Source organism: Nyctibius grandis, chromosome Z (genome assembly GCF_013368605.1).
Source record: "Nyctibius grandis isolate bNycGra1 chromosome Z, bNycGra1.pri, whole genome shotgun sequence".
In the NCBI taxonomy this organism is placed as follows: domain Eukaryota; kingdom Metazoa; phylum Chordata; class Aves; order Nyctibiiformes; family Nyctibiidae; genus Nyctibius; species Nyctibius grandis.
This window is the reverse complement of record NC_090695.1, coordinates 71,172,532-71,185,179: the sequence shown is the minus strand read 5'-3', so window position 1 is coordinate 71,185,179 and position 12,648 is coordinate 71,172,532. Positions and strand designations below refer to the sequence as shown.

The 12,648-nt window shown below is 40.5% G+C and overlaps 1 protein-coding gene across 2 annotated transcripts in view; it reads right to left on the bottom strand.

Annotated features, from left to right (window-relative positions):
* The window catches only part of DGKQ (diacylglycerol kinase theta), a 113,270-nt gene that overhangs the window by 30,331 nt on the left and 70,291 nt on the right, over positions 1–12,648 (bottom strand). For both annotated transcript variants that reach the window (XR_011050076.1, XM_068423192.1), the window contains exons 10-15: positions 11,962–12,052; positions 8,011–8,065; positions 6,765–6,826; positions 6,356–6,506; positions 5,455–5,493; positions 3,664–3,779 (exon numbers count right to left, since the gene is read on the bottom strand). Coding sequence is in view for 1 of the 2 variants with exons in the window: in XM_068423192.1 (XP_068279293.1) it covers positions 3,664–3,779; positions 5,455–5,493; positions 6,356–6,506; positions 6,765–6,826; positions 8,011–8,065; positions 11,962–12,052 (514 nt within the window). In the remaining variant the exon portion in view is untranslated. The remainder of the gene's footprint in view (positions 1–3,663; positions 3,780–5,454; positions 5,494–6,355; positions 6,507–6,764; positions 6,827–8,010; positions 8,066–11,961; positions 12,053–12,648) is intronic.

The following is a 12,648-nucleotide window of genomic DNA, read 5'->3' as shown; positions in this document are numbered from 1 at the left end:
AACTTAAAGGAGTAAGAAGCACTGCTAAATCCCTAGACAAAGGCCAGCTTCCAAGAAAACAATTATTTTTCAGTAGGGGTTAAAACCTCTATGATAGTTCGCACAGCAGAGCAGGGCTGCTGCGTTGCTTTCTGAAAAGCACAGGCTCTGTTACAATTATAGACAGTCACATGGGTAGCACTCTTATGCTGCAGAATTTTTTTTAATCCCTTAATAAAGCCCCAGTGGGGACGCACGAATGAGTTTATTACTGGGCAGAAGGGGATGTGTGACTCACAGCCTGAGGACTCCCTTCCCCCTTTAGCCCTGGCTTCAGTGCTCTGCTTGAGGAGTGAAATCTGCAGAGGGGTTTTGTGTTGGCTGGTGTTCAGGAAGGAATTTATTGCTCGTTTCTTAGAGACAGCTGAAGGAGGCTGTGTGATTTAGACACTCTGACAGTCGCTATGAATTGCTTAATTTGTCAGGATTAACACAACGCGCTTTCAGGCTGGGGCAAGATATTTATTATCCACACTAATCCCCTTTCTGTTGAGTGTACTGTGTAATCACATCTCACAACGAAGCAGAACGAGGTGTTCTGTGCCACAGGCCTGCCAGCACGACAACCACAGCACATCTTCCAGGGTGGTGGGCTGTCTCCAGGAACTGTAGATATCTCTAAGTGACAAGTGAAATTCAACATTTGCAAGCAGGCTGTCTGCAGCATTTCCCATGTGCAAGGACTCATGACGCCCCAAGCACAAGCTTCCTCCACTCCATCCAGAAAGGAGTCATCGTATCTGATGAGAAATCTCGTGCAAGGTGTCTCAGCGCAACCAGAGCAGCAGCTAGGTCAGCACAGCGGGAGCTCGAGCCTTTTCTTTACTTTTTGGGGCACTGCGGCAGTGGAAGAAGGGTGGAAAGTAACTTTTCATGGTGTTTTGGCTAAGAGGGTCATTAAAATATCATGCCTTTAAGTTGGATACATTTGTGTGAGGAATTAGTGGAATGAAGGAAAAGGAATGTTTGACCCATTTGGAAACGCCCACATCTTTCTCTACAACTCTTAAGGAACCCAAATACCATATGTCAGAGGGTACTCCACTGGTAAGTGGCATTAGTGATAAAGCCACAAAAACTTGTCACCTTCGTGCTGATACTGGCCTCATACAACTCTGCTGATTTCCTTGTTCACCAGTACTGCAAAAGGAGTTCTGGGACATTAGCTTTCAGTTCAAAGATCCAGCCCCGCAATGTCTTTCACCTTGACATGCTACCTAAGAGTGACAGCAAACTGCCCCTGCAGGTCCTTACAACACAGCAGCTGAACAGCTGTGTAAAAGACGGTATTTTTTTCACACTCCAACGAAGAGAGTATTTTCATTTGTTCGAACATTGTGAAATGAAAAAGTGTCTGATCAAATTCTTAAAGGCCTGAGATCATGTGACAGCAGAACAGATCAACACATCCGATCACACTAATTGCTTGACTTTCTAATAAGCAGTTAGTGCAAACTGATTCTGCATTCAAACTTTTCAGTAACGATAGTAAAAGGATGAATTGCTTCTCGCAGACCTGCCCATGCCAGACTAGAACTGGGCCTCCTCCTTAGAAGGTGTTAACAGGCACAGAGTAAGCAAATCTCACCTTGGGAAAACTAAGGACTAGCAACCTGCTAACCACCAATTTACTTCTGTGCTTTTATCAACTTTAAGGAGGGTGGTATTGTTTTGGTTTTTCTTTTAATTTAAGTTGCAATTTGGAAAAATCATTCATTAACCAAAACACTGAGGCCTTTGTTTTATCACCCCTTCTTCTGAGACTACACATTAGCCCTTCATTCCCTATTCCTTTGCATTTCGCCCACAAGAGGAATGTCAAACAGCATAAATTTAAAATTGTGCTCAGTTTCTGTATAAATATTTCCTTGTATTTAAATGGTCACATATACAAAGTATAAACAAAGGCTAATAGTATCTTAGGATAAAAGGATAATCTAGGTTGGAAAGTACATCAGGAGGTCATCTAGTCCAATTGCTACCCAATGTAGGGTCAACAATCACTCATTACTTTACCCTGGGTAACTAGTGAACGGCGTAAGCTGGGTGGGCCAAAGCACATATGAACGACACTTGAAATATTATTTAGATTAACTCTTGGCTCATTTCAGTGAGATAACCAAACATAAACGCTACATGCTGAAATTGAAACAAAATGTATGTGCACATGTACAGCCCTTCTCTCCTTCTTACATATAGAAATTAATTCCTAGCATTCCCTGAACTGGAGTTTCTCAAAAATATCTTGCATCAGGTAACAGATAGCATTATCCATATTCTCCTGGCATCAAGAAGTTCATTTCAAACATATCTGGTGTCAGAAAATCAGATACATGAAATCAACAGAGTGGAGTGTGTTCAACTTCACACATCGAGCACCAAGTCTAGGCTCATAATGCATTCACCTAAAAACCACTGAAAGCAAGCATCCAAAAGCAGTCCAATCTTCATGCTGCCTTCTGTTTCTGATAACAGGAACTCTGAAACCTAATTTGGACCACGGTGGACCTTAGTTTCTACGGATCTCACAAAACATAATGCCTAAGCATGCATACGAACAAGGCTCTCACTTTTTTTGGAGGGGAGATAGTTTTTAATCTTGCCATTTTCATGTAAGCACTGCCACCACCATCTGCTCATATAAAAAAATAATTTTGCCTTCAGAAAACTTCAGACAAGCACAGGACTCTTTAAATGGTAAAAGCAGGCATGTAAGTATGCAACTATGGCTATTGAACCTGAAACCCTCCTATCTAAAGTTGTTTCATATTTCCCACTAATTAGGTATTTTTAAAAATTTTCCATCTTCTGTGAAGTTCTGAGAAGTCAAACCAAGACCCCCACTTCACTTGCCATATGGCAGTAAATGCAAGATACACAACAGCTCAGCAGAAGGTAACCGCGGCTACGCTCTCTTTTGGACAGAACCTACATCACCCTGGTTAAAAATCACTTTATGCATTGAACCATTTCCCTCTTTTCACCTTGAATCTGCTCTGTTAACATGAAACCTATTATTAAACCAACTGATTCACAGGAAAGTGATTTGTAACCATAAAAACTAATAAATCAGAATCAAGCCTGAATTTGTGAAAGGACTCTTGCACTAAGTCTTTCAAAAGACTATTTTCCTCTGAAATCTACAATGCAGCATTTAAACAAGGTCAAACTCCCTCTGCTACAGAATAGGGGAAATGAAGATAATGTAAATGTGAAGATTAGCAGTAGTACTTTTATTTCATGGTTAGCAAGGAAACGCATTTAGTCCTCAAAAAGTTGTTGTAAGCATTTTAAGACACACCAGCTGAAACTAAAACCCCCCTAATTTCTTGATCATTGAAAGAAATAAAGAGGAAAAAAAATTTGTTTTTCTCCCCTTTATAGTTGTACAGTTACGCAGTTGTATAGTTATTCCTGACAACTCAACAGCAACAGGACAAGTGACTTAACTCTAAGAACTATATCATATATATGAAGTACAAGCTCTCAAGTATTTTTTTTCATCACACTACTTACAGGGACTCCTTTGAATAAAACGTATTTTCATTTGCTTCCAGCAGAAAAAGTCTTAAGGTAGTTGTTTCTCTTTTAAAGACGTATTTTAAATTCAAACCCATCTCTTACCATAACTTCAGGAATCACCATGGCATTCAGAGGCTTGTCATTGACAGTTGTATCTTTAACTAGCATATATATTCTTTCAGCTTCAGAAAAGCATGAAATTTCGAGGACAACAGCACCTGTAAAGAGGCATCAGACCTATTTTTTATATTTTCTGTTATTATTAGGAACTCAGTATCATCATATCACAGCAAAAGTTTACTCAATTTACTCAGGACATTATTCAGTAAAGTTACTCTGCAACACTTGTGGTTGTTGTTTATCAGTGAATTGAGCTGTTTTTATTTTTAAGCCTTCCTTCATACCCCCAAACACACCCTATATTTTTGTTAAAGCAAAGCAATTTGAGGACAACAAGAACTGCAGTGCAGAACTGATGCATATTTAAAGATTTCCTTTGGGCTTCAGAAATATGGCCTATTTCCATACTCTTTATCATAACTAACAGGCTGTTCTCATCATGTTAAAGTGACAAAGGTATCATGTTTCTTTTTGTATCTCACTATTAAAAATCCAGTAGTTCCATTAATTGACAATATCTCAGTAAGAATTATTACAAGCAAAGATTTGGTTTGAGAATCAATTTAAGATCTTTATGTTGGCTTAGGTCCTGCAAGGGGAAGTTGGGGAAGAAGAAAAGACAAAACAGAAAAATAAAAGAAAGTAAAATACTGACAAGTTAGTTTAAGATACTTAGTGAGGAGGAAAACAGGGCAGGACAAGACCAAAGTGCATAACGCACAGCATATGAGATGTAAGCTGGTAACACAACCTGGCTGCAACCAAAAGTGAGAGTCAGGAAGTTATGAGAAACAAAAATAATCAGAAAGTGAAAAACCACAAAGAACAATAAAAATCACACACAAGCAGAAACATTTAAAAAACACATGCAGGTAAACTTGGTTAAATGGAGCTGTGGCATGAGAGGAGTATCACAAAAACAACTGTTCTCAATTGGCAAATATGATAAGGAGAAGGCACATCTGAAAGCTTTGCGGTTTTCGTTATGAAAAGTCAGTATTAACTAGCCACGTGGAGACAGCAAATGCACAAAGGAAGCACGCGTCAGTCCTCAAAACCACACTATAGAAAGATTCTTTTAGTGGTCATGTGAAACTCAAGGCTGCCAAAGGACGTGAGACATCTCGGATACGGACACCTAAATGTACAAAAGATAAATTCCACACTTCTAAGTTTACCAAATGCAGATCTCCACCTGACCGCTGCACTAAAGCTGCAGAGCCACTGCTCCTCCGGCTCTTAGAAGCCTTACGGCTTCTCCAACCTTGTTGAAACAAGGTTTGTACAGCAAAAGCAAATCAACAGCTCAAAGGATGAATGCAGAGACGAGTGTACTGATTTTCTTCAGACTTCCAGCCACTGAACCCCCAGTTAACACTGTGCTAGGAAACAGTGACTGTGAAACAATCCCATCCAGTTCAAAAGCAGTACCAAATTTTAGTATTTTAGAAGTCAAAATAAAGAGAGAGCACCTGAAGGGTTTTTAACAGTTCAGTGTTGTTAGACTATTCAGTTGAAGTGCAACTTCAAAACTCATTTTTATGATGAAATATTACCACTCTCTGGTACACAAGGCATGAAGCTAACCTTTTTATTTTTTTTTTAATAAGGTAACACTAAACCACTGTTCTTCATAAATATGTGTTACATTTTATCCGAAAGGCTTTTTGGTTATGCAATAAGACTAACATACTCTGAGCTTCAAGCCTCTAGTATTAGGCTGCAGTTTTGAAAATAGACATTGTTTGCAATACTAAAAATCTTAGTGCTTACCTTGTGCTTGATAAACATGACTCACAGATACTACATTTGCTGCAAAGGGTAAAAATATAAACACATAAAACCTTGGGCACATTCAGAGTAAATATTTAAAATATTTTTTAAAGTTACATAAATATAATATAAATAAATATTACAAGTTACACAAATATAGGGAGAACCTCCAGCTAACACTTTCCCTCTCCTAAGTTTACTTTGCAAGTTAGAAAAGCTAAACTGATTTTCATAAAAGGTGACTATGAATTCCTTCTGGCATTTAAAGTTTAATTCCTCTTGAAGTTACATAAAAGATCGTGAAAAACGCTTTTTTTCCTGAAACAAAAAGCATGACGCATTCCTGACACTGTTTATAGAATACGTTGGTGGAAAGAGTATTACGAAAAATCGATTACACTTCTTTGAAAAAGAAAAACGAATTCTTTTCACTTGAGTGCTTGTCTGTATGTCTGTACACACACTGCTCATACTTCTCTGTGACCAGGCACAAAGCTCATGAACAACATGGAGGACAGCCCACACAAAAATGTCAGAGGTTAATGAAGGCGAGGAACATTGATGCACAGGGAATTAAACTTCACTGCCATAATTTGAATGGTGTAAGGTTATGTACAGTTCACTTTTACAAAGTGATGCATTTTCACTAAAAAAAATGGTGTGGTCACACGTAACTCAAGTAACTTAATAATAATTCTGTGAAACATGAGCTGTCACATCTCTCGTGCAACCACGAACATGTTAAAATGAATAAAAGAGCCCCTGTGAGAGTACAAGGCAGACTGATTTTTCAAATAAGGTCAGAAAATGTTAGGGAAAAAAAAATGAAAAGGAGCAATAGATGCTAATACATTTTATTCTGTACAAGTGAATAAATCTCAAAATGCACCTGTTTACTTACTTTTGATAGCTAATTCATGCTTGAGAATATTTGTGTATTCTTCAGGGGAAAGCTGAGGTGGAAGGCCACCAACAAATAAATTTACTCGTACAATGGATTTATTGTTTTCCACAATGTAAAATCTTGTTTGATTCATCTGACGTATTGAAGTCTACCAAAATAAAGAAAAATAAATGACGTCACATTTGGCAAAAAGATATCATGAAACAAAATTCCAAATAGTTCTGAACTTAGCGATCAGGTCCCCTATGCCTAGAGAATATCACGAACAGAAACAAACTTCAGTTCCAGCACTGAGCTTCTCTACAGGTGAGCCAGCTGGGGGGGTAACTGATTACTTACTTTTTCTATAAGAAAAGGGACTCCCTACCTGCTGTAAAAAAGGATCATGTTTCTTTTTCAGATTTACCTTTCTTATGTCCTTGAGTCTGTTAAGAATCAACTCCTGATTGTCCAAGATCATGCGCTGAACTAGAGACAGCAAGAACATTAACCATGTAAGAAAGCACTGTAAGTTATTAACAGGCTCAATTAAACAAAAACAATACAAAAAATTTTAGGGAAAATGCACAACTCTGCATACAACTAACATCAACATAAAGGACCGCGCAGACCCGAACTACTCATTGTTCAACAGAAGAACCATGCAGGTGCTTTGAACAGTCTAATTTTACTCACAGTTCTTAAACACCACCCTCCTCCCTTAAAAAAAAAGGCAGAAACAGCTTGAAGCCACTCAAAAGACAAGCAGTACTTCGGTAACAAGCTAACTGTTTGACAGAAGACTTTAAAACTACATTCCCTCAGTAATAACCAACTTCTGTGTTTTATTAAAATATTTTAAAAATTGTAACAACTTCCAGCTAAAGTGAGGTTGTAAATAATGCTTTAAAACAGAGCACCAAAAAACAACCAAGGTAAGACATTCACAAGGGTACAATAACCTTCTAAAACAACTTACTGATAATGCTCACAAAGAAAGCAAAGTATCAGGCCAGTATTTGAAGTACAAAGATTTTTACTCCTTTGTGGCCAGGGCATCATCAGACTACTTCAGTGGCTTTATTTATCTCTCCATGCAGCCTTACAAATAATGAAGGACAAAGGGATGTGAACTTGGAGAACATCAGCTCAGCTCGTGCAGCATCACAAACCTCTTAAGAAACGCTAAGACTACGTATTTCTGTACTTCATAGCGCACATGCATACTCCTTGGACTATCTCAGGACACAAATTTGCTCTTGTTCGGGGGCAGTGTCGAGGACACAAATTTGCTCTTGTTCGGGGGCAGTGTCGAGGGGAAAGAGGAGAGAAGGAAGGGAGCAAACTGAACTTTACAATTAATCTTTACTAAATAACTGCAGTTAAAGGCAGCTCCCCAAAAACAGGGCTCTTTGCCAAAGTGTCAATAACCACCAGAAACCGCTAATAAACCTTTATGTGATGATGAAGAAAGAGAAGGGAATCGTATTCCCACAGGACACACAAGACCAAAAAGAACCAACATCACTTCTGATTAAGTATTTCAACATGATGGTGAAGTCTCATTTGTGAAGGCATTTATTGTAAAAATTAACGGTGACTGTTAAAGGGGGAAAAAAAAAAGCTAGAAGATCAGTTACAGATGTGCCCTTGGCCAATGCTCCTTCACTTACCTTGCTTACTGCCCATAAGCACTTCCACCAATTTGAAATTCTGGAGGCACTCCGTCTGCCAAAAGATGCAACATGTAAATGTAGTTTCTGAATGAAATATAATTTTGCCAGATGTTTACATTAAAATTATGCCATACACTACACACACAGAGCACGGAAAATTAAACATTTTTAAATCAACCATGATATTCTTCCCCGAACCCTTAACCTCCTGAGCCAGGAATAACCTTTGTTCTACACACTTATCTTCCCACACGTGCTGTCAGGCTCCCACGCCCTTAAGTACATCGGCATCCTCACAGCCCCATGGTCAAGGGGCACCTGTACGGCATGGTTAACTACCCCACTTCAGTGACCAGCAGCTCAACAATGATACTTCCAGAGTGTCCTTCCAGAGAAAGCATGCAGGACTGGGAATGAGCCCACTCTTTGAGAAGACGGTCCAGGAAACAGGCTTGGCAAAAGCAGGCTGACCAGTCCCCATCTTCCAGGGCACTCCACCAGCACTGATCAAATGAAACCCTCTTCACATGTGCCACAGTCCCTTCTCCAAACTCTACTGCCAAGAACCACCTGAGTCTCTCAGAGTCGGATGAGAAAAGCTGGCACAACCAAGAGCTGAACCATTTACATGGATCACTGCAACCCTGGAAATGTGACACTCAAGATTGAGGAAGTCTCTTAATTTTTGGCCTTGAGACTCAGAGAACAAATGATCTTGCTTTACATTTCATGAACAGGGGTGTTAAAAGCCTCAACTGCCTACATTTGCTTTGCCTGAAATTTGATGAGAGCAACTTGGAGAGGATCTTCAGCACAGGCAAATTCTGGATATTAGAAAGAGACTTTCTATATGTGCATCTTCATACAGGAAAAGGAGAAAACCCCTCAAAAAAACTATAAATACCAGAGAAATTGCAATTGCGCCAAGGAATTAAGTCTCTTACAACATAGAACTAGATTCCCACATACAGAGATGTGAAGATCTTTCCCAGAGTACCCAACTATCCTGTTTGACAGTTGCTTTTTTTCAGATGAGACAAAACTTCAGACAAGATTTTCCAAGTTCTGTTAAAAGGTCGACAGCACTTGAGGAAAAGGACTGAAATCAAATTCTAGAACCATCCTATGGCACAAAACGAGCTGCATGCACTACATAGCTGTGTACACCTACACAGAGATCTACAATTATCACCTGCTGCAGATAGCTAGCCACATGCATGTTCCTACGTACACTATAAATAACCACAAAAGGCAGTGGTCGCCCTCTGTGAGCATGGCTGTTCCCTGGAGCAGCGGGAGCGTGCTGATCTGCTGGAGTGCTCACAAGCCCCAACTGCTCAGTGAAACGTGCACGCTACAGCTTCATGCTTCCACACCTGTGTATCTGATTGAGACTGCCAGTGCCTTGGCACACTTGCAAATTCTGTTAACATGTTTCCTAAAAGTCATGCTGTCTTGGCACCAACTGTAAGAAAGACAAGCAGACTGAAAACAGACGATCTTCCAAGGAAAACATGTGCATCTACAAGATTACAAGATGTATCTAACCATTTCCAATGAGATGGGAAGGAATGCAGATCATAAAGAATGTGGGTGCCATTCAGCTTTGAGTCCTTCCTTGTAGTCCTTGAGGACTACAGAGATGCTGTTTGCCACTGCAGGGAGAAAATTCATGTGGCCAAAGCTTGGTTAGAGTTCAAGCTGGCCAGCCCTGTGAAGGACAACAAAAAGGGCTTTTAAAAAATATATTAACAGCAAAAGAAGGATCAGAAATAACACTGGTCTGTTACCTGACGAGGTTGGTCACCTCACAAATAGGGACACAGACAAAGCGGAGACATTTAAATGCCTTCTTCACCTCTGTCTTCAACACTGATGATGGGCCCTGGGACGCCCGGAGACCTGTGTTGGAAGACCAGTGGCTGGGGGGATGATAAACTCCCAGCTGACTCTGAACTTGTTCGAGACTTGCTGCTCTAGCTGGATGCACATAAATCTATGAGGCCTGATGGGATTCATTCCAGCATACCAAAAGAGCTGGCCAATGTTACCATGGGACTTCTCTCCATTATTTTTCAACAGTCTTGGGAGTCTGGAGAGGTCACACAGTGGACTGGAAGCTGGTAAATGTTGCCCCAATTTTCAAGAAGGGTAAGAAGGAAGGCCCTGGTAATTACAGGCCTGCCAGTCCCACTTCAGTGCCTAGTAAAATTGCAGAGAAGGTTATTCTGGGAGTTACTGAAAAATACTTGAGAGACAATGCAGTCATTGGTCACAGCCAGCATGGGTTCAAGAGGGAAAGTCCTGCTTAACCAACTTGATCTCCTTTTATGACAAGGTCACCCATCTAGTTGACCAAGGGAAACCAGTGGATGTGGTGGTTTTGGATTTTAGCAAAGGTTTTGATATTGTCTCTCACAGTATCCTTCTGGACAAAATGTCCAGCACACAGCTAGACAAGGCTGTAACACATTGAGTGAGCAATTGGCTGATGGATTGGGCTCAGAGTTATAGTAAATGGGGTTACATCAGGCTGGTGGACAGCCACCAGTGGAGTTCCCCAGGGCTTGATTTTAGGGCCAGTGCTCTTTAATGTTTTTATAAGTGATCTGGACACAGGAATCGAATGCACATTAAGTAAGTTTGCCAATGATACTAAAATAGGAGAAGCTGCGGACTCCCTCAAGTAGGGAGGTCTGACAGAGAGATTTGGATAGGCTAGAGAGCTGGGCAATCACCAACCATATGAAATTTAACAAGTGCCAGATTCTGCACCTGGGACAGTGTAATCATGGTTATAAATACAAACTGGGGGATGAGAGGCTGGAGAGCAGCCCCATGGAAAGAGACCTGGGAGGCTGGGTTGATGGGAGGTTGAATATGAGTCAACAATGTGCCCTGGCAGCCAAAAGGGCCAACTGTGTCCTGGGGTGCATCAAGCACAGAATAGCTAGCCGGTCAAGGGAGGTGACTGTCCCACTCTGCACTGCACTGGTGTGGCCCCACCTCGAGTACTGTGTGCAGTTCTGGGCACCTCAATGTAAGAAGGACATCAAACTATTAGAGTGTGTTCAGAGTAGAGTGACCAAGATGGTGAAAGGTCTCGAGGGCAAGACTTAAGAGAGAGGCTAAGGTCACTTGGTTTGTTCAGCTTGGAGAAGAGAAGGCTGAGGGGTGACCTCATGGCAGCCTACAACTTCCTCAAGGAGGGCAGTGGAGGGGAAGGTGCTGATCTCCTGTCTCTGGTGACCAGTGATAAGACAGAAGGAGATGGAATGAAGCTGTGTCAGGGGAAGTTCAGACTGGACATGAGGAAAATGTTCTTCACTGAGAGGGTGGTCAGTCACTGGAACAGGCTTCCCAGGAAAGTGGTCATGGCACCAAGCCTGTCAGAGTTCAAGGAGCATCTGGATGATGCTCTTAGTCATACAGTTCAATTTTAGATCATCCTGTGAGGAGCAGGGAGCTGGACTTGATGATCCTTGTGGGTCCCTTCCAACTTGAGATATTCTACGATTCTATGATTCCCTTTGCAGGGCAGCACAAAGAAGCAGGAGACAAGCATGATCATCCTAACAATGACTGCCAGTTTCCCAACAAGGTAAGATTAGCAGTGTAGTCACATACAAGTGTATTTGAAATATCTCTAGACATAAACAACCATAAAAAATATCCTGCACACCAAGAATCATTGTGTTCACACAAGTAAATCTGCTTGACCCAGAAAGACTGATGGTAACTTCCAGTATAGAGCAACCAGGTCTACCGTCAAGACTGCAGAAAGTTTTGAGCATCACACCAGTCACAAGAGATCATCTACCGAACATTAACAACATTCACATTAACCGTGAATGGACTGATTATAATTTTTCTAAAGAGAAAAACATACACACTCCACTTCAGGGTCACTCAGGTGATACATGGACATGCTTATGATCTTTCATTTACCTGCCTTCCAAGTAATGGAAGCACTTCCTTGATCACAGTCTGAGTAGTGCTATCCTTATTTACTCGTAGAGAAACATATGCCATTCCCACCCTAAAGAGAAAAGAAACACTTATTTTAGGACAATCATTTGACCTGTCCTGTGTGTACCTTTTTTACCTAATTAGCAAATTTCCTATGAGGGTAGGCAGAACTTTGTATTACCTGAAGAAAGTTGTTCATTGAGGATCATGGCAGATGCAGTATTAGCCCCACAGACTAATACTTTCATCTCAAGGAACTGGTCATTACTATTGTAGCACTGCAAATTAGTTTCTTCCTATACACAGAATTACCCACAAGCCTTTCATAAAATTTGGCAATGTAGTTGTATTAGTAAAATGAACAATTTTATCCCATTGCTCTTAAGAAATGAATAGGTCACCAGCCAGTCTTGTTTCCACTGCTAAATATGCTTAAAATTTATATTGTCTCAGTGGTAAACGGAATAGATTTTTTTCTTTTTTTTTTTTCTCCTATTCTCACATCAGAACTTACATTGAATTCTTCCTACTTAATATTTCTTCCAAAAAAAATCAAGCTTTCAAGTGACGTGTGTATGTCATCATTTGTTGACAGATGCAGTTAATGTAAAGTTGCATCTTCTTAGCCAAATGCATGATAAGGGAACTGCAAAAGTTGCTCAGTAT